This window comes from Struthio camelus, chromosome 1 (genome assembly GCF_040807025.1).
Source record: "Struthio camelus isolate bStrCam1 chromosome 1, bStrCam1.hap1, whole genome shotgun sequence".
Classification (NCBI taxonomy): Eukaryota; Metazoa; Chordata; class Aves; order Struthioniformes; family Struthionidae; genus Struthio; species Struthio camelus.
Genome location: NC_090942.1, coordinates 127,020,550 through 127,043,277, shown reverse-complemented (window position 1 = coordinate 127,043,277; position 22,728 = coordinate 127,020,550). Strand labels below are relative to the sequence as shown.

General features: G+C 39.6%; 1 protein-coding gene across 1 annotated transcript in view; it reads right to left on the bottom strand.

Moving 5' to 3' along the window:
- Positions 1-22,728, bottom strand: part of MAOB (monoamine oxidase B) — a 57,996-nt gene that overhangs the window by 5,776 nt on the left and 29,492 nt on the right. The window contains exons 4-13 of the mRNA XM_068916221.1: positions 16,449-16,553; positions 15,331-15,422; positions 12,237-12,378; positions 10,765-10,914; positions 9,934-10,093; positions 8,364-8,460; positions 7,496-7,549; positions 3,295-3,352; positions 2,247-2,344; positions 995-1,106 (exon numbers count right to left, since the gene is read on the bottom strand). Coding sequence (XP_068772322.1) covers positions 995-1,106; positions 2,247-2,344; positions 3,295-3,352; positions 7,496-7,549; positions 8,364-8,460; positions 9,934-10,093; positions 10,765-10,914; positions 12,237-12,378; positions 15,331-15,422; positions 16,449-16,553 — 1,068 coding nt within the window. The remainder of the gene's footprint in view (positions 1-994; positions 1,107-2,246; positions 2,345-3,294; positions 3,353-7,495; positions 7,550-8,363; positions 8,461-9,933; positions 10,094-10,764; positions 10,915-12,236; positions 12,379-15,330; positions 15,423-16,448; positions 16,554-22,728) is intronic.

The window sequence follows — 22,728 nt, the reverse complement described above, 5'->3', positions numbered from 1 at the left end:
TTTTCCTATTCTAGTCCCTTGTAGATTTAACTAGATTTGTGTTCTTTTAAGATAGGCTTTTATTTTAGACAAGATTCAGGAATATTGTCAAGTCTTCTATCTAAAACGGTGAGAAACATCCCTGCATTGGATTTTTAATTCTCACAAATAAATGAGGAAAAGAAAAACGATACTTTTTTTTACCAGGCAAGCTTACTCGCCAACTTCTCTGCTGAGGCCTGTAGAGGTTTTGGTGCAATATATTTGTCTCCTTACCTCAGGGAGGTCATAAAGTGCTACCTCTGGAGGTTTTCAAGGACAGGTTGAATATAACCTTCATGTGTGGGACAGTTTAGGGACAGCTGATCCCTGTCTTGTGGCATCAGTACAGACTATCTAAACTATTCGGATCCCTTACAGACCAATTGCTATTCTGTAACTATAGGTTATATCCATAAGGTTCCCTTCACCTCATAAAAAAAGATGAGGTTTCTCTTGCTGCTCCAGAAACTGTAACATTTATGAAAAATATTTGAGGAACTTGCACCTTCTTATCAAGTAAAAAACGTAAGTCCTTGTGCAAGGGCTTATATAAGACACTAAATCAATGGTAATGCTTGGAAACAGTTGAGGAAAGGACTTGCTTGGTCTGCAGATCAGCAGAACTGGGCTATCATGAATGAGGCTAACTGCCACGATCTCTCAGTATGATGACTAACATAAAGTACCCATTTCTGGGAAAAAAATGACTAGGTGAGAATCTTCCCATTAAAGTATAAAACAAGATGTCATATCCAGAAACAGAGAAGAGTTTGATAAAATAGCTAGAGTACATCCTAAATACTCCAAATTTAAATGCTAAACCTTAATTCTTTTTGAAGCCTATCCCCTTTTCAGGGATTTGCATCAAGATTTTGGAATGCCAGAAGCTGGCAACGCTCAGTCCCCATTTGGCCTCTAACCAGTTTACATGGGATACTTGACAGTGCCTGTTGTTTTGGGCTTGCCTCTGTACCTCTCTGGCTGCTCTTTCTCCAGCCTGTACGGCCCCCTCCATGTATCCGCTCCACTCAGTGGCTGTCTCTGTGCCAGCAAAATAGATCTTGTCAACGGGCTGCCGAAGAATCCTTTAGAGGAACACGCAATAAGTCACATCATCCACATCAAGAAAGATGACTAAAATCCTTGAGCAAAGATTAGAATAAGCGTGTTTTAAATAACAGTGAGCACTTAAAGATAGTAATTTTGAGGGCTTGAGCTGGAGTCTGCATTGCATTTCACTTCTTACAGTAGACACTCTAGTGTTTGTATTTTCTATACATTTAGATTGTGATCCTTGTAATGCTGTTTCTGGATGCTGATCTAGCACTTGTGTAAATGTAAAGGACACTTAGTCTGAGGTGGGACTTATTCTATCTCATGAGTTTAGTCAGTATCCCAAAAACCAATGCCAGTCGTCACTGGCTTTCCAGACTTCACAGTGCAGCATTCTAAAGCATAGACCCATGATATCTAAGTAGCAAGAAAAGAAAGGGTTTTTTACCCTTGATTGTCTAATTTTTGTCAGAACTTGCAATAATTAGTATCATAACAATTACTTTAAAAACTAAGGCCTCCACATGCTCTGCTTTACAGCTGCTTTATTGCTCTCAGTTGTTTCTAAATTGTGAAGACTTAAACTTCAAGGAGGCCTATGGCACTACATTAAAACCTATGTATCTGAAAGGCAGTCACTGATCTGACCAGTAAGCCTTTTTTCTTTTTAGTAAATCTTATTTTCATGAAAAAACATATGTCTGAGAGGCCTGTATACCATGGCACGTTGATTAATGCAGTAAGCTTTATCTGCTAAGAGGAACAGTCGATAGAAATCACTCATAACCGTCAGTGTTGGCAGGACTTAGTTTTCTACCAGTATTTATAAAATACCAGTTAAAAATGTGCTGGAAATGGTAACACTGATCTCAAACACCAAAAGCCTGTTCATAAACAGATTGTGAAAACTTCCACACTGCTTTCCAAGTCTCTAGTCGCTTGTATTCACTGAATAACAGAAGTGAAAAAAAGCCCTAATGTTACTGTACTCATCCATCATAAAGCCCAGTGGAGACAAGTGGTAGGATATCATATCTGTTTAAAACATTCTCCAGTGATTTTAAAAGTATAAAGCCAGTAGAGCAACAGAGGATTTATGACCCTTTCTGAGGTTGTTTATTAACTTGGTCTTATCTTACTATGCTGAAGTCCACCATTAAAAGACATTGTACCTTCCATACTGAGTCATTATGCCTGGTGGGAAGTACGCCGTGTAGCATCCTCCAGAATACTGCTCTTCACACCAGTTCTTCTCTTCATAATGCACTGGCTGTAAAATAGAGATTAATTCACTGGAAGGAAGGACAAAGTCCTGAGGAAACTAACAAAAGAACTGAGTAGACAGCAGGGAAAAATAACTTACAATTTGTTGCATGACAATGCCTGACAAAATGAGCACATTTAACAAGCATGGATCAGACGTAATAAACCTTAATTTCAGACACAGCTAGCTATTTTTTGTAAACAAGCTAATATGGACATTGTAGAACAAAATCCTCTTAATCTGTCAACATAAATTTATGCTTTGAGCATACATTTATGCTTTGAGCCATGTAAAACAAAGTTAACAGGTGTAAAACCCATAATATGTACATTGGATATAAACACATATTGTTTAAAAATGCAAAGTACGGTATTTGCATAGTTCTATTGCTATGTTTAAAATGACATGATCTTGAGACTCATATCTACAATATTTAACTCACTTAAAATTGCCCTTAAGGGATAATGGACATTGATGACATAAATCAAATGTGAGAACCAACAAATCCTATCAGTTATTTACCATTACAGGGAAGGCAAGGGAAATGTAAAAAGAAAAAAGTATGCAGTAATGGATCTCAGCAACTAGTGAGAAGAAGCTTTATGCTGAACACAGACAGAGGAAATGGCAAGCCTGCTGCAGCTGAAAACAATTGAGATTTATGGCACAGCAGTAACAACTGTGAATGTCACCCTCAGCACTGAAGCTGGAACATCATATCTGTGTTTTTAATTGTTGCATAAGATTGTTCTTTTTCACACTGACAAAAACAACGTGAGATTTGCCACAAAGTCCTCTCTGCTCCTCTACAGAGAGAGGCAAGCACCCCTGCAGCAGGTACCTTTCCAAAATACTAGGGAGCGCAGTGCCAGAACACAGCTGCTGTCCAGTGTCACTCTGGCCTTCCCCATTTCAACAAGTCTGATGAGACACTGTGGTTTAAATTTTGTTCTTACGTGTAAAGCTTCCTCTGATCCCAGAACCCTTGCATAGAGCTCACACAGCTTCTTTTTTCTAAAAAAGAAAAGCAACAAAGACTTCAGTGTAAGGAAAGAGAAAATAAACCGCAAAACTATGTTCTAGTTTTGAGAGAACAAGTATTAATATTTGCTTAAGCTTGAAGTTCCAGCCCTTCACAGTCTGTCCTAATTGCTCATACTCTGAACCAGATCACTTTAGAAGTAACTCTTTCATTCAATAAACTCTTGTGTTGTAGAAGCACCAGTTATGGAAGCTGTCCCCTTAACATACCTCCAGCAGCCCACATTCATGTATTATCCAAAGGTCCTTTAGGCTGTCAGGAAAAGAAAGAAGTGAAGCTTTGTACTTTTTCTCTTGACAGATAGTCTAAGTTATGATTTGTTCCTACAAAGGCACAGGTATTGATAGCCTGAGGCTCTCAAAGAATCAGTACTTTATTTATCTATCTATAAAATCTCCTCCTGCTTTAGTGTACAGACTCATGAACATACTTTGCTCTGTATCAAACCCCAAACGCAATGAAGTTTGTTCCTACAAGTTGTTAGGTCTTTCTGTTTACTGTTAGCTGCACTGCACTACTTCCCAAACAGACCAAGATGAGGATGAAACAACAGTTAACAATTATGAAAAATGAACATGGAAACACAACATCAGAAAAAAATATATTTGACTTACTTTTGGAAGCACATCCTGTGCTCCACAGAAGGCTATGCTGGGCACAGGGCACATCAGAAATGCAGCAGTCCCAACTGTAGGTGTAAGGGCTACGCTTACAGCTATATAAACATACCAGGAATCCACAAATATGCTCCAGTATGAAGGAGCTGAGCTCTGCAGGAGCTCAGCTACAAGCAGCTGAACTCAAAGACGGGTATAGAAGAAAGAAGAGAAAAGAAAACAGGAAGAACTGAAGGGCCTTGGATAAGGTGTTCTTCTGTGCAGATTGGTGCTTGAGCAGAAAATGTGGAGGCTGCAAGCATTCACAAGAGCCAGGGTCCTGGGGTCATTTCACTGCTAGCAGGTGACAAGCCTGGCAGCAGCCCTGTAGGACAGGAGGAAAGCAGCCCTTTCCCTGCTCCAGCAGCAGAAATGCATGGTGAGATAGGGCCTGGCCAGGGGCACTCGTAGAGCTGCCAGAGGTAAATACCAACATCCCTTGGCAGTCAGGGGGTGAGGGAGATCCCATAACAGCCATGCCCAAAGGGATCGTGTCCTCCCTCTCAACAAAATGGCTTCTGTGCCCTGCAGACCACCAGCACCCCGACAGTGTCTGAAAGAAATGGTGCCATTTCAACAGCACTTTCCAGCAAACTCCCCTGCTAGGGACTGCCTGCTACCCCTCACAAAGGCCCACTGCCTTCTGCTTTCCAGCAGGTTGGTCACACCATGAGGCTCACAGGAAAATGAGCATAACCTTGGGTTCCATCTACTTCTGCTCCTCTTAGCCCCATGACAGGGGTGAGGAGCACCCCTCAAGATCTGCCTGTGCCCTGCCCTTTCTCCAGATATGTCGCATCCAAGAAGATGCAAGTTCACTGCAGTTTGCTAATCATATTGCAAATACAGATAAAGTTACTCTAAGATAGCCGTACAAAAGTTAATATTAACCTTCAGGTCATCAACCTCTTCAGATCATTAAGAAATTTTGACTTGGTATAGAGTTATTTAATCGATAACAAGATGTTATTTGGAAAAAAAAAAAAAAGGTTCAGTTTCCAAAGGGTTGAATTGTACCAATAATAATCTGTCACTGAGGACATTTCCTGTAACAAAAGTAGTCCTTGGAGATGTGCTGGCCTTTTGCAACATCTGTGTCTTTTGTCCAAGAACAGTTTGCACAGATATTTATTTATGGCTAATGCTAGCATGGAATACACTGAATACAGCATATGCAGTGAGCAAACTCCTCATTTCTTGGCCTTGGACTCAATTGCGAAATTTGTCACCAGCACTGAATAAGGGAAATGTTATGTCTAGAGCTGGCCAGAGAGGGTGCTGTTGAGAATTAGCGTGCCTGGTGATTCCCCGCTGCGATGCAGAAGTCCACGTGCAGACACTCAGCTCTTCTCCCTGGGAAGCAGTGCATGATACCTCCACCTTCATTGTACAGCTGTGAAAGGTAGGGACTAATCTAACCACTGCGATTACTCATTGGCATCTGGCCTGGGAACACCAGATGGCAGGCAGTGGTGAGTTTCACTCCCTTAAGTCTGGCTTAGGCTGCAAAACAGTTTCCGTCTCCTCCTGTAACTGCTGTTCTAGGCCATGATTAGAAATAGCTGCCACAAACCCCGCATCTCACTCCTCGTATACAAGGACTATTGAAAACTGTACCCAACACTGACAATGTGATAAAGGGGGAGCCCAGCTCTGGTTGACTGGAGAGCACAGCATCTCACCGGACCCACCCTGCTCCTCTGCAGATTGCCACAAGAAGCTGCAGTCAGAAGAGATTCCTCCCTGCAGACATCATAGCCCTCATCTAAACCACACAAACTGGATGCATCTTGAGCGTATGCTAGGATAACATCCAGGTTCACACTCTACCTTTTCCTGGACCCTGGCTTCCCCTGGAAGGACACTTGTGCTTGTGTACAGGGGAGGAGCTGTAGTTTAATCCAGCAGGCTCGTGCCTTGGTGGGCTGGGACAAGGAATGCAGGATTCAGAAAAGCACCTCCGACTACCAGGCTGGGCTACGTTTATTAGATATCAATCCAAGCATAATGCATAACCACTCCTTACCGAAACAAAATCTTTCCCAATCTAACGTTTATGCCTCAAAAAGACAAGTGTTCAAGACCCTTTCGTTTAGAACTCAGCCATAGGCAATAAGAGAGTCGATAATCACGCTAATACTTGTAACACCCACGTGAAAGCAGCTTGTCTTTCATGGTGCCTTATAAATAGCTATGGCATCCTTTCATTTCACAAAAGCAGAAGCAAATCCTGCAGATGCTCAGATGCATCTTGCACGTTGACACACAGTGTAAGATGCCATTTGGTGTTTGCGATGGCTTGAGATGCTGGATGCACTGGATTTCAGAACACCTATGCTGCTTTTAGAGACCCCCAGGAGGTAAATGACTATCTCAAAGCCTAAACACGGAAGAAAAGGCTGCCTTGTCCAATTCTGCCAGCACTGAAGGAGCTCTGTGGACCAGGCTGTCATTTCAAGAGACTGGGATATTTATAGCCCCATTCAGGCCCATTATCCACAGACTGCAAGGCTACCTGCAAAGCTAATTCTGAGATGACAGCTTCTCTAGTTAGGCTAGCTATTACTGTACAAATATTTATTTGGACATTCAGTATTCCTTGTGGCATGCTTCAAATATAAATGCATTTTCTCCATGTCAAATAAGGCTCTCATATTTGCACTCTCTACTGGTAGTTTTTAATTCGATCGGATGCTGTGACTCAGTTTGAAGCCAAAACTCATTACGCTTTAAATTTTATTTTAATAATAGAGGAAAGAACACTACTGTATGCATGTATGTGTTTTAACAAGACAGTAGAAAAAAAACTTCATCTGTGGTTGAAGAGTGTTTTTTTCTACAACTGAGGGTGGAGAGCTGGAGGCAGCTTTTTGATCCCTTCAGGATGTTGAGATCTGGTTCACGGCAGCTACATCAAGGCTGCACTGAGTTACAAAGGCGGAAAAGACCCTTCAAGGGCCTGAGTTAGGATGATTAGCAAAATCAAGCCCGGTGGCCAAGGCTGTCCCTGCTGGCAAGCTTTCAAAGTGCTCAACGCACCTGCAGGAGGCCAGAGGGGTAGCAGTGGGGGAATGAGGCTGGCACCAGACCCTTTCCATAAAAAGTGACCTTACCAACCAGCCTAGAGCAGCAGCTTAGGGCAGTTTTTTGGACTGAGCGCATGTAAGCAGAGCAGCCTTGTTGGAAGTTGAGAACCTGGTCCAGAGAGTTTCCAAAGGGCAGGGACTACGTGCCAGGTTTGCTGCCAGTGTGGATGTAATTTCCACGTAATTTCCATGTAATCTCCATGTAATCTCCACAAAAAAAAACAAGAGAGCTTATTTCCTAAAGTGGCATGCCTGTGTACCGTCACAAAGCTAGAGACAACTTCCTTGGAAACAGGGCATTTTTTCCTGCTCTGGTCATCTGAAACAAAAGCTTGACTCAGATTCTACGCACGCCTCCAGTGTTTGCTCTTACCTTTCTTCTTTTGTGAGGTGCGTCAGTCTTCTACACTTTCGAGCAAGAATGAAGCTACAAAAAAGGAAGACCACAAACAATTAACTTTCACTGGGCTACTTGCATTATTTAAAATGGCAACACCTTATGATGACACGATGCCATCATCTCGCTAGATGATGCCATCAGCTAGCATAATTACTAGCTTTTGGGTCCCTATCCAAAACATCCATTTCACCTCTGTGTGTAATAGTATGTGCTATGCAATCTCTCACACTGGTCCCTGCTTGCAGAATTCACTGTGCAGGAAACCATTCTGTGGTCTGGTTTAGAAGATTTGTATAAACTGTTTTCTGATGCCCTGAATTTTATAAAGAAGTACATGTGGACACATAACAATGGAAAGTGAAGCCTAGAATGAAACTAGCAACTTTCTAAGACTGAACATATTCCCTATCTGTTTAAAAAAATAACAAAATAAAATAAAATTCTAGAAAACAAATTTTCATTTAAAGAACCAGAAGTTTGGGGGAAGGTAAGACATTTGTAGAAAACTTTATAAATTTCTGTATTCTCCCCCTTCTTTATTCTCCTTTCTTCCCTCTACTCCACTCTCTATTTTGCCACACAAAAAGGAGAGGACAGAGAGAAAAAGAAAAGAAGAGAAAAAATAGAATTTCATTTTCTGAAATTTGTAAATAAATTGTAGGGAGAACTTTTTTGAAAGAAAAAAGTCATACAGCATATTCACCATACACAGAGCAAGTCAACCCTTTCACTATTTATTTTACTAAAGTCTTCCTCTTCAAAGTAGCAGGTTTTCCATTTATATTGCTGCCTCTAAGACAAAATGAATAGGCATTACCTAGACACCTTCTCTGCCTCTTACCCTATTATGGCAGGAAAGCTGCCATCAGGCTTAGTATCATCGAGTGTCAGACCAATTGCAGCATCCTCATCTTCAATGATCATGGTACCACAATAATCTGGTGGTCACACGGAGGAAAGAAGTTAGGAACCAGGCATTCAAACCCAGGAATAAGCTCTCGAGAGTCTGAAATATTCAGAACTCATCTGGAAAAAACCCTAAAGAACTTGATCTAAACTGGCCCTACTTTGAGCAGGGTGTTGGTCCAGATGACATCCCCTGCAATGGCCCCATGGTCCCTCCCAACTTATATCATTCTCTGATTTTGTGATTCTAATATGGAGAGATAGAAAAATGAAGGAAAAGAGAAATAAAAGAGAAGTAATGCCATCCCCATCAAGTGACAAAGATTACTGCACAGCTCCCTTGCTGATCTGCAAGGCAGTGTAGCGTTACCTAGGCTCTAAAAAGTGCTAGGTCCTACCTAGAAGAGACAGTTTAAATTTGAAATGTCATGACAATTAGCGACCCTTTTCAAGTATCTTTAAAGCTGAAAGTCAGTGAAGGAATCTCCTGTTGTTGAATTCATGATACTAACATAAATTTTTCTGCAATCCAGTTAGCAAGGTAATTATTAATTGCACAGAAACAGATTGCTCTCAGGTACTGAAGAGGTTCAAATATCTCTAGCAGAGCTATTTCTATATATGACATTTATGACAGATGTACAAGGAGGTATTTATACATTTCTCTGAAAATATGTTCTTAAAAGAAGAACAATTGTTCTTAAAAGCACAGTGTGCAAACTATGAGTTTTACCAGGGAATGGGAGTCACCTTCTGTCAATCCATTCCAAAACCCAAAGGCCAGAATATGCCAAGATCCGGAACTCTTAGAATCATTCACTGATTAAATAGGATGCTATAACATCATAGAAACAAAGGGAGAGTGATGTTTGTAGACAAATGCAGATGTCAACAACAGAACTGTGGACTCTCATTATAACCAGTGAAGAGAAATGGGTACTTATACGGGGCAGTTCCTCTTAGATTCAATAAGTTCTAAACGAGATTAGAGGAATCATACAGTGGAAGTATTCAGCGTATAAATGGAGCCCAGGATGACTCTTCCAGATGGAGATGTCTTATGTGAAAACACCTTAAATGAATCCTGCCCAAAGCATCCAAAAGGCAGAGTTGCTGTAGACTGGAAATTAACAGAATAAAACCTCTGTCCATCACATTTCATTTGTACTTTTACATTACTGTACGAGTGTGAGAGCCTCATCTCATACCCAGCTACCACTGAAGGAACAGGAGAAGACAACAAGAAACAACTAAGACAACAAGGAGCAGGTATGAGCCCGCCTTGCCCTCTCCCTTCATGCCTGCCTTTTTTTTCTCCTCCCCACCCCTCCCCCTTTTCCACTCAGACGCTCAGGTTTCTCAATCAAGGAAAGGCAAGAATGGCATAGAAGCGTACGAAATCTCCTTTTAAGGTCTGCTACCCCTTAAAAACGAAGCCTGCTCTGTTACCGTATACCCTCCCCCTCTCTCTACCTCTACTATCCCTTTCAGTTAAAACTTAATACCCTTCTTTCTCCAGAAAGTTTCCTTATAGTACACGATGCATTTGATGACTGAGCCCATGGGGATTCGGTTGATCAACTGATTTCTCATTGGGGGCAAAGGTGGGTTGAAATGAATCTTCAAACCAAGCGCTGGGGGAATGGCAATGATCACATATTTGCCCTAGAAAAGAAATCATATATAAGTCAAACACGCTCTTCACTGCTTCATCCTAACTATATTGCTCTGAGGATCATGGCAGACATCTGGGAAGGTTGCAGGGTATATCTTCGGAAGCAATTTTGGCCCCTAGTATTAGAATTGCGCAACTGAACCCTCACAAAATCCTGGTGGTGAAAACAACAAATAAGCATTATATAAACAACCATCTGTTCCAATGATGGGCAGTTGCTCTTTCTCCAGCACTTGAAAAAATTCCAATGGAAAGATTTTCTGTGCTACAAGAGTCCGTTAGTCTCCTTTCCAACTGGACTCCTCTGTTGCAACTTGGAAAGCAAAGCCTGAAATGCTTTTCACAGAAAAGTTACTATTAAGCTACATTTTTATTTTCATCTTACAACTGTTGTTCCATTCTGAAGCTAACAGAACACAAAGGAGAGATGCTACTGAGGAAATATTTTGAACATGTACTTTATTATTCCATGCTTTTCAGGCACCATTTTAAAGCTCCGTCATCAACACTACTCGGGGACAACAAGAAAATGTGATCCTATGTCATAGCTGCTTTAATCTACCTTTTGGTACAAGATTTTGGAGAAGTCAAAAAGGAAAAAATCAAGGTATTCTAAGCATCCTAGGACAAGTATTTACTTTAATGTGAACGGTTTCATTACCTCATATAAGTCATGATCTAAGGTTTCCACTATGACGTTTTCTCCTGACTGGTCAATCCGGACTACTGGCTTCCTTAGCTTCACTCGGCCCCCCAGTCGCTCCATCATTTTCTCACTAATCTGGCCAGAGCCTCCAACAAACTTCCTTTCCTGAAACACAGAAAAGGACAATTCAGCAAAGGGGAATCAGCAGAGCAGTGCATGTAAAGTCTGTATCACGACAAACATTTTTCTTGGATTCAAAACAACCCCATTCTTCTGTTATCAAACCTTTTTTGAGAAGTTTGACAGTTTCACGTGGAAAACGTATCTGCGTTACTGTCTCCTTCAGTGAACTTCTGTACTTCCTGTGTCAGACCATTAGCCAAAATTCAGTGTCTCAGTAATCTCATGAGAAAACCCTTTCTCATGTAACCTCCAAATAGATTCCACAGACCTGTGTGAATCAGCAACACTTCTTAGAAGAACTTAAAACTTTAAACCTTTGTTTTAGTTCGCTCTTATCCCTGTAGAGGTCTGTGCATCAGAAATAGCAACCCTGACTCTCATGATGCGTAACAGGGTGTAAGAACTGAAGTAGCTCATACCAAAAAGTTATCTGGCGATATCTAATCTAACTTAAATTAAACTCAAATCACCTCTAACATACAGCAAGATTCAAATAAATGTTTATATAATGCATTTATAATTAAATTATTCGTAATTAGTTATGTACTTATGCATTTTAATGTATTCTAGTGTATTGTGTGTATTTTTATTTCATGCATTTATGTATTTATATTTAAGCTGTATTTTAAAATATATAATTATTCCTAATATAATCAGTTATGTATAATTTATATTTCTACACAAGACCATTAGCCGATTCTTTACTTTATTGAAACGCAGAATCAGGACAAATGTACCAGTTTTCAAACGTTTTAGAACAATATCATACATTAGTAGAGGCACCCATTTTCTTCAAACTGATTTGAAAATCTTAATAGCTTTGACCCTTGGAAGCTTGTGTCTTTAGTAACTGAGCTCTGGGCTGCATTTCCAGTATCGGTGTGGGGCTTTCTGCTCACTCCTGCAGCTAACGATTAACCATCCCCATTAACAGCTTCTGAAGAAGTAAACCTTACATCAGCCTCATGTCAGAAAGAAGCATAATGAATACTTTCTTTCTTTTTTTTTTTTTAAAGTGGACAAGAAAAGTATGTGTTCTAATCAGAGTCCAAGAGAAAGTCAGACTCAGGAACTGATACAAATCTACTGGTCTCCAGGCCAATGCCTTCAACACAGGAACAGCCTTCTACATTGGTGTTGTAAGATCCAGATTAGCATGTAAGTCAATAGAACTAGTTATCAGTGCCCTATTGAGTCAAAATCACGGGAGTCTCCATTTGCGCTCTCAATTAAAATAAACAAACAAAAGAATCAACTGCCAACACGGCCTGTCACAAGCAGCAGAAGGTGGTGGTTGACTGTACCTGCCCTCCATTGGTTGTTGAGAATATCCTGGCTGTCCCCCCACACTGCTTCACGTACCACAAAAACCAAAGGGCAGAGACCTCATGGGGTTCAGAAGTGACGTCTACATTCACAAACAGAGTTGCAAAACTCCTGGCAGCCCTGCACCAAAGATGAGAAAATGAGCTAATATAAAAGCTGAAAGAGGATGCCAATCTTGCTCATTAGCAGAGGAGAGATTGTCTTCGGCAGCCTCTTTTTCATTGAAGCTGAGGGCAAAGGATTCTTTGATTTCAGTTGAAACAGGAAACAATAGTAATTGTTTAGATGTAACATTTCTCAAGGAACCCTACAAAAATATTAATCAAGTATTCCAGCAAAATTAGCGCTCCAGAAGACACAAGAGCCAAAAGTTTATTGCACTTTTTGCTACTACGACAAAATTAGTTTTCTATCATGCTAGACTCAGGATTACAGGCAACAGGCTCTCATATATTCACTGGACTCCAGAATTATCATCTCCTCACATGGCCCCCAGGTTTAACCCTAGATCTGCTGTTCTTTCTGCACTTGCCGAATGCCTGTCCCTCAGCCATGCACACAGCATAGGGATTATCCAACATCAGTCATCTAAAAGCTAGGCATCTAGTCTAAACCAGTTATCTAAACTCTCTTGATAGCCAGCAGCCCCTCACTGTCCTCTCCTCTGCTGCGTTTGGGGAAGGCACACACCAAGGTAGACATGTAGCAGAAATGCACCAAGGAAAGAAATGTACATGGGAAGCAATACAGGAAGAAAAGAGAAAAGAGTGAAGGCCTTAAAATAGGAGGCAGCGTATACAAACTTGCACAAGAGTTTGTCAAAAAAGGGAAAGGCTACTTCCAGTTACTGAACATTTAAATGGTGATCTGGGACCCAGTGGTGAGGAACACAGAAGTGGAGAAGTGGCCTGTGTCTGAAGGAGGATTCCTGCTTTCTATGTCCTACACTTGGTGCTTTCATTTCAGGAATAAGCAAAATGGCACTTCTACTGGGAATTATTGTACAAATCTGACCAAGATTTTTGGGGTGCACTAAAAAAGAGTTAAAAGATTGAAGCAAGTTTTCTTCCTGTGAAAAGTAAACACTTCCTCTGTCTTCACTCTGAGGAGGATTTTAAAGTGATAAGGCAGATAGGAGCAGAAGATGCTCAGCTTAACTGTATTGTGATTGACAGGGACTGAGCCTTTATATGTATTTCATCAGGCATCAGTCAACCAATAACCCCCAAAGCCAGTACAGCATCCACTTTCAGTTTTTTCTTCCTACATTTCAGCTTCAGACTTCTGAGCTGTAGCTCTACACAGAAAATAACATCATCTGTTCTTGGTGAAAATGCAAAGGCCAGCTGACGCAAAAAGCTAAGGATCAAGCTGCCCCCTGGGAGGCTTGACTTTTGACCCTTTTTCTGAAATACAGGTGGACTTTGGCTTCATTCTTGACAGCCAAAAAATAACACAGAAAACATTTATCAATTTTTGTCTGCATGAACACATACTGTAAAATATGATCAGCTCTGAAAGACGTTTTGTCTAATGAGAGAATCAGTATGTGTATTTATTAACATTTTTTCAGGCATAGGCTATCAGAGAATGGTTAAATTCTCATCACTTTTGCCATTTTCCCCCAGTGCTTTTCAGCATTTCAGTTTCTTAGTTTCACCTGGTGTTTTACCAAGAAATGGCAGTTTGAATTCAATCAAAAGCACATGGGCTGTTGCAGCATGCAACTCTAGCCAAAAGCAAATCTGTCCAGGCTTTTGATGCAAGGAAATAGTAGATTACCCTTCTAGATCACTACCTTCCAGGGTGGGAAGTCTTTACAGCATGTTACCTGAACCTCAAACAAACTGGGCAGATCAAGCTGAGATGCACATATAAAATCTGAAAAGCATATTGGAATTAAGGGAGGCTGACAGTTATGTTAACATTCAGGTAAAATGTCAAGTCTTATTCCATCACAGAGTTTAAAAAAAAATGACTGTAGTCGTGTGTGCTATTGGATATTAAATGATCACCAGGGTGTGGCGATTTTCTAACTTGTATAGTTCCTTACCAAAGCAGAGATTAAAATGACCGGCAGAATGACCAGAATTCATTTCTATTTGGTTGTACTCAATATGGATGGTGATAGAAACAAAAAAAAGGCTTTTTGTATGCCTCTGTACAACTTTTGCTACAAATGAAAGCAAAATGAAATGAAGATGAAAAATTTGGGATAAGATCCTACTGTCCATTAACAATGATCATGTTGCTATCTAGTGCCTGACTGAAACTGTAAAAATTCCCGTCAATGACAATGTTAGCTCGAGTGGGCGCTAGCAAGCTTGTGCACTAAGCTGGTGCAGGCTCTCTGCAGCAGGGTGTTGAGTGTTTAGGAATTCTGACGCCTTTGCTATAGAAATCAATCTGCTTTACAGAATTAATACTTTTTGCTTCAGTGTAAGAAAACCAATCAAACTGTTCTTGAACGGCAAGCAAAGAAACACTGCCTTGATGTACACACAAAAACAGAAAGCATTTTCAGTTTCTCTGCATGGTATATATTGCAGCAGTTAAACAGTAGGAGGATGGCTGTTACAGTGTTTTCACTGCCTTTCTAAGATGGATGCTATTCTGGTACTTTGGCAAAATCAGCTGGCCCAGCGCAGGATACATGCATGCTGTTTCATCAGAAGTTTGATTCAAAAACCTACTGCAATCAAAGCATATTTCCTTTAATGGTTAACAAAGAAAGGGAGAGCACATAACAGATGGAAGTACTACCTGCAGCTTCAGAATTAACCCTCTTTCGCCCTAATTGTACATTTTCCTCTTATCTTCATTTTAGTAAAGTTTTAGAAATAGAGTGGAATCCACTATGTGCTTCCTCATTCATGCTGATAGATCTTGCGGTTCAATGGTTTTAAATGATTTTCTCATTCCTTTAAAAAAAACAAAAAAACCCAAAAAGCTCCCAAAACACCCACATCACTACTCTAGTGGTACTTATATCTGTTTCCAAGCAGTTGCAGCTATCCAGAGCTCCAAGGTATACAAATATAACTTGTTACATACTTTCAAAGAGCTTCTTACCTCGTCCAGCAAATTTTATCTATTAAATCTTGCATAGTCATTTTATCCCATTCTTCTGCATGTGGAGCCTTCCACGGAGCTTCACTGGGAATCTAAGGAGACATAAAATAGCATTCATCACAAAATGTATGAGTGGTATAAAAAGAGGTAACAGTTAACTGGCTTAAAATGAGAAAATTTGGACTGTTACTCAGGTTATTTTTCAAAATAATACTTTTGTAGTCTTCTAATATTCATTTTTAAATAATTTGTTCCTTTTTTTATTATTTATTAAAAGAGATAGTTACTCCTTTGGGTTGGAATTAGAAGCATAACCAAAAGGAGGAGAGAGTCTACACTGGAAGCTGAATAAAAGAGAAATACATAATGCAAATACATAAAACGGAGGGAGGGAGGAAACTTCTGCTTTATCCATAATACTTGCTTCATCATAGATGCAATCTCATCTTTACAAAGTAATTTGGCCTTCAAATTCCTGACAGGAAATACAGTGAACTTAACGGAGAACAGTTCTAGATTTAAGAATAGAGAATGTTTTTAGAGTTAAGAACATATTTCTATTTGCATAGAAAAACAATGTACAGTGCTGGGGAGTAGCTACGGGTTATTCTGCATTTCTTCTGTTCCTCTCTATAAGCACCAGCCACCTGTTTTCAAAATCTTGTGGCTCAAAGTAACAAAACACTGGTAACAAACTAAAATGACCAAGTTAAATTTGAGGGTGGAGCTGGGCATGTGCTGGAGGTCTACAAAACTCCTAAAATGTTACTTACTCAGTAACCCTAAACTGTTATTTAGCACTTGCCAGGCAAAGTGCTAAGATCACACACAGGAACCTCAATGTTCATCTAGCCGGAAAAACAAAGTATGACTGCACAGATTCAGCGACGTGGTCTTTAGAGCGAGCCGGCCAGGATGCCTCTTTTGCACGTGCTCTGATCATCAGCGTACACCAAAACCTATATTGCAATGCTGCTCTTACCTGCACCAGCCACATCCAAGCTGGAACAGGTTTCCTTATCTGCATTCTCATCCCACCTGCACTCCGCCACATTGATCAATCCCTCCTGCAGAAAAAGCCGAGCAGAGACACTCGGCTGCAAGTCCTCGTGCCATACCTCTTTTCCCATTTCATCCATGGTCCTCCAGAGGTTGTTGTAGTCCAGGTAGGCCAAAGGATTCCACATAGGTGGGAATGGACCTTTAAAGGGGTAAGATTTACCCTACGAAATGAAAAACAAACAAAAAGGTCATGAAAATTAGAATACAATTATAATCATGGCTTCCAAAGAAATTGTGCCAAATGGTTAAGTGCTCACTAGAAGAAAACAAAAATTTAATCAATACACCTAACAGATTCTAACAGACTGTGTGCATGTGCATGACCTAAGTGTGATACACGGTTGAACTGAATCAATTACATGCAAAAGTGATATTGCGTTGTATCTTTAAAGGAAGACAATAAAAGTTTTAGACTGGACACTTCTGGGCAAGAAAATTAGTATTAACAGTGGAGTCACTAAGATCAGGCCAAGAAATAAAACAGAACAGTATATGTCCAGCTGAGATGAAAAACTGGATATCTGTCACTGAAAAAGAGAAATATGTTACTTATTTTTTCCTAAATGTTTATGAAAAGATTAAACTGTTATTGTATTTAGTGATACATTTTTTTTCTCCCAAAAATCAGAGCAAAGTAGCTGTGATGAGCTTTATTATACACAAAATCATGGCTTGGAGACCTTCCTGGAACAAACAAACTGCGTTCAGCTAACCTAAAAATCCACAGTCCTACAGAAAATGTAGCATTTACAAACAATACCTCCCATTCAGTAATCACACCTTTTGGTCATATATTACAGATAGTGATAGTGTAGCCAATATGAATGTTCTAATTACATCATTATGTACTTAATAGCTAGATTTTTATATATAAATATATGTTCATATATAAATTTATATAAAATATATATTTTATGTGTATGCATATACATATCTATCTATCTATATATGTATATAGGCATTATGATGAGTTCAGAAAGCCCAGCTTAATCAACAGCAGAAGAAGACAGGTAAAGTGTAAATGCTATTTTATTTACAGAGGATTTCCCTGGCTGACTATACAGTTATCAGTTAGCATAATAGCTTTAAAAAGTAACAAGCAAACGCTCAGTAGCATTATATGCCCCCCACTGCATTCTAGACGCCATAAAACAGAAGAACAATAAAGGCCATATTGTGTGCCAAAGTTGATTTTTCAAAATGTATATTGAATTATGTGTTTAATCGGGCACTTCATCAGCATGAATGTCAGTTGGTAGAAGTACTAACTTTGAACAGATATTTGATACGGCACCCCACAGAACAATCACTAAAAAATATTTACTCCCACTGGCTTCAATGGAAGCACAACAACATGATTAAATATTAAGAACCAGGTAACAATAAACAACACTGTCTTATTGACGACAAGTACCCAAAGACCACTTACAGGAAGAAGTGTTAGTCTTTGATTTAGCCTCTTCATTAATAATGTGAAAGAAGAGACAGAGAGCACATCATTCAAATCTGCAGGTGTTGCAGAGAGCAGAAGAGAGAGTAAAACAACACAAAGGGATCTTGAGAGATTAGAAACATGGCCCGGAAATAACAACAGGAGATACAACCTTGAAAAATGCCAGCTAATAACGTTTGAGGAAATCTAATTCAAAGAGAGAAGGCTCCTTAGAAAGCAGTAATACCAAAAATCAAACCTAATGGCAAGGGCAACAGCAAATTATAAATCAGTTTACAAAAAAACAACAGGTTAGAGAAAGTGAAGAAGAAACTCTTTTCCCCCTAGTCTTTGTAAGGGCTGGGGAGTCTAATGGAAATCTCGTAAGCAACAACATTCTTGCACCTGAAGTTAGGAAGAAAGCAAAGTGCAGGAGGAAAGGAGTTAGGTCTTTGGTACATGGACACATGAAGTAGCTGCGAAACAACAGTTTCACTTTCCAGTGCTTTTGAGGAGAGCTTATTATTTGTAATGTGGCAATAGGTCAATTCAGAAAGTTTTCGATCACTTTTCTTTTTTTTAAATCATAGTCAGAGTAGATCTGCAGTCACTTCATGAACCAGAGGTACCCAACTTGAAAACCTTGTATTTCCAATCTAAGAATGGACATTTCAGTTTATGTTCAGAAATATTTCAGAAAATGTCAGGAAACGTTTGTTTTCATTTAATGTGCAACAAAAGTGCATTTTTGATGCCCTGGTGCTTGATTATATAAAAAGACATTAAATTGGAGCTGGGAGAAACATATCCCTGTGGATACAGATCATGAACTGCAGCAATTTTGTATTTCTTAGGAAGCACTTAGTATCACCAATATCAGATACAAAATCCTGAAATGGACATTTTGGTGCTATTATGGAATCTCTTAATACGAAATTCATTTGAACTTGGACAGACCTTGATGCTCTACTGCCGAAGGGCTATGAAAGAAGAGCCTAATATTCACAGACTGAGTAACTTCCTGTCCCAACAACTAACATCTGAACCATTTCAGTAATCACTTCTTAGCCTTTTGAAGCACATTCGCACTCCGTAACTAACTTCTATGGCAGCAAGAAGCCAGCCTTGTTCTGAATGTTCGAGCTACCCTTCATCAGTGTAAATGCTATGCAGGTATGCCAAAGAAAAAGCAGTTTGTTTTCAGGTACCTAACGTTTCCCAGATGTAGATATATGACACAAGTATACTGCTGTGCTCAAGAAAAACAGAAAAATATCAGAACGGGTTACTCCAACTATTGATTTTGTTCTGAGCTTCCTGCTCTGCCAGAGGCAATCCTAATTGAGTTATCCCTTCTGAGTTAATTCAAGTCTTATGAATCCCCTGTGGTGTTTCTTCATGAGTGCACAGCTAAGAGACACAGAAACGATATTTTTGTTTTAGTATTCTTCTGTTTCAGTGCATTTAAGTTGCTGAAAGAGGAAACTTGGGGATGTCTCTTGTGCTGAAATCTGGGGTGACAAGTCTCATAAAGCACAAGAACAAATCTCAACCTGGAAAAAATAAAAACAATCATAACAGTGAGAGAGTCTCCTGTGCAAGCTACATTCAAGAGCTTCGAAGACATTACCTAAGACATTACCTACCTTATTTCCTATATAGGCAAAACTACAGGAGATGTCAATCAGAATTTTGTTTGAAAAAAGACAGCAAGACTAGGATCTACACAGGAACATTTCAGCTCTACCTCTATCTGATGAATTCATGCTTTTGCAAATGCAACCTTTTTGATGTTTAGGCAAAATTTGCCTATTTCTATCACACTGCTGGGAACAGCATTCTGCATACCTATTGGTGCTGTATGATCTCTAAAGAGAAATAAGGCTTGCAGACGAAAAAATATGCACCAAGATGCACAAAGCAATTACTTTTCAAAAATTTCACATCTAAATCAGAGCATTATATATGCTGCAATAATAATGACCACTTCTGATCGTTAGACATAATATTTTAACACGAGTACTGCAATGGTTAGCAGTATTTCTTACAATTGCTGTTTTTTCAGAGCTTAGTGAAGTTTAATACCGGGCATACATAGATTTTGAAAACTGATTCATAACGCCACTTTCAATGCTTCCAAAAACATAACACCAGTGTCAACAGCTGGAGGTCGACCTTCTACTGTACAAGGCTCTGCTTACAAAGATTGTTGCTGCAGTAGGGGACAGAGCATATTGAAGCAGCTGAAACTACAGAAATCAAATTCATGCAACTCAAAAGACTCAGAAATAAACAGAGAAAGGAGGAATACAGTGTAAAACATCAGGAATACTACAATTCCCAATGGTTTTTATCATTTATCTGTTTTGAAGATGCCATGTCAACCGATGTTTGGCTTAGTTACACTGGACATATATAACATAAGCGGTGTAAAACAAATTTACATCACACATCAGGTCTGTTTCAGGTCAAGCAGATGACATAACAAGAAAGATGTTATTACAGGGCAGAAAAATATGCAGCATGGCAACTAAACAGCAGCCAGCTGAGTATCAACCCCAGAGCTTGCGAAGACATATGGATTGGGTCCCTCAGGAAATGTCATCAGTATCTCACTCTTGTAAGGTAAGGACCTTACAAGAAAGTGTTTTTTGAAGACATAAGACAACTTCATGCTCCCCTAAACATATAAATGGAAGCCCTTCGTGCCAATGATCCCTGCATTTTTTATTGCATGGTATTATAAATATAATCAGCTTTCATTCTGAGAAACTGAACAGTGTAACGACTTTTCTGCACCTCTGAATGAGCTCAGATATTCCCTTAGCTAAACTGTCTAAACCTTTGTGTAACAGATTCTAGTCTCACCAAGATATCATATTACATGTTAGTGCACAATTATGTGAGTTTATAGGCATGTAGTGCCCTCTGCTGAATCACAGCATGGGTACATCGCACCCCTTCTCTCAGCTTAAAATCCTAATAATGCCACTTATAAAAGCACAGAGTGCAAAGTGAGTGAGGAGGAAAAAGAGAAATAGCAAAGAGTCACGTCAGGCTGTAATTCAGTACCTATCTCAAATACTCATTTTCTCACCCGCTGTGCTGTAGAAAACCAACCTACTTTTGGTTTTCTTATCAATAACATCTAAAAATGTGTGTCTTTGTGACTCAGCCTCTTCTGTAATCGTAATTCTCAGTAGACATGGCAACTAGCTGTACCAAAGGATACCTATAGCAGCTGAGATAGAGAAGTAGGCCGACTGAGAAAATTGTAACAATGTTGTCAAGGTATTTTGCATTATTTTGTTTGGGGAAAGAGGAGATAGGACATCTTGAGCCAACACCGTTCCGGAGCTCCTATGTTTAGCTAGTTCCTATACTGATGCATATCCTATAAATACAAAGGTAGATTGATTAGAAAATATATAGTTAGCACAAGAAAATAAAGATAACTAACGGTGCAAACTTCCAACATTAAGATATGCCAAAATATCCTCTAAATATTTTTCAGTATTCAGCTCTGGTTGCCAGACAGTTTTGTGAAATTTGGTCAGCAAAAGTAATTACATTTTAAGTGAAGCACAGCCAGGTACATTGGCTTGAAACATGTATCCTGAAATAGAAAGCACCTAAGTGGAGACAATCTGTTTCTGCCATTTAACAGTCCATCTTCACTCTGCCACCACAGCAGTCACACAATCTCTTAGATTGTTGTCTCATCTGAAAAAAGGCAGAGCGAGAGAAAGTAATACTGAAGTAATTTCTAGGAAGGGAACATGATATTCTGCTCTGTATTTAAAAATGAGTATAATTATTAGTACGAATCAGCTGGGAAAAGAGGTGATTAGCACTTGGAATCTCCTTCCTACCAGAACTGACTTTTTTCCTTGTTTTCTGACGCTAAGAGATAGCTCTACAAAAAGTATCAGGTGTTTAAGAAGCACAGATTTCAAAGGACCATGGTCCTAAATACTCTTTGAATCTGGGCCTGTATGTGGCTTTCAATATCTGAATACAACCTGCCAACAAAGTGGATAAAAATAAATAAAAACTTTTTTTTGAGGATTTCTGGAGTTCATCTTAAAAAAATACTCCTTCCCTCTCTAAAGCAAATAAATGGGATGGGGCTGGGGCAGAAATAGGAGGAAAGAGGACTTTCAGTTTGGAGGAAACCATCAAAATGAGCTCCCTGCCCACAGATCACATAACCAGACGCATACGCTAGAAAACTCTATTTAAAAGAGAAGATAATGTTGGGCTTACTAGTTCCGTTTCTGCGATACTCCACATTTTTAGATTCGTTGCCCAAAAATGAAACTTGATATAGAATTTTACAGCCATCTATGAAACCCTGTAGTTCAGCCAGCTGTTCCTGTACGAAATACACATTTGTCTAATTCTGTTTCTCTGTAGACTTCAATCAACTTCTCGGGGGGGGGGGGGGGGGGGGGGCAGGGGCAGTTCTTAAAATCAAATGCTATTGAAGCTTTTCTCCCAGTAGACTGAATTAAATAAGCTATGTGGGAACGTAGCTCCTTCTCCTTATCTCCTAGGAAACAGATGCTGTGGTCTGCAAGGGCCAAGACTGGGGAAGTTTCTTTCCATTTAGTTTTAATTAACAAATTCATATTCTTCTCAGTTCATTTTTCTTATTTCTTTCATCTTCATGCTGCCATCGGGTCACAGCTGCCAGACTTCTCATGAATTTTACTGCATCAGTAAACATCTCATGCGACCATTGTTTTTTTGTTTTTTGCTGGAAATCACTTCGCAGATTTGCTGTACATAATCTTTCCCCTTTTAGACTGTTGTCATACAAATATTATCCCATTTTTAATTAAAAAGGCCTAATTACAAACTCACCTGTTGCAACTACTGCCAGGTGGCTGGCACAAAAAAGG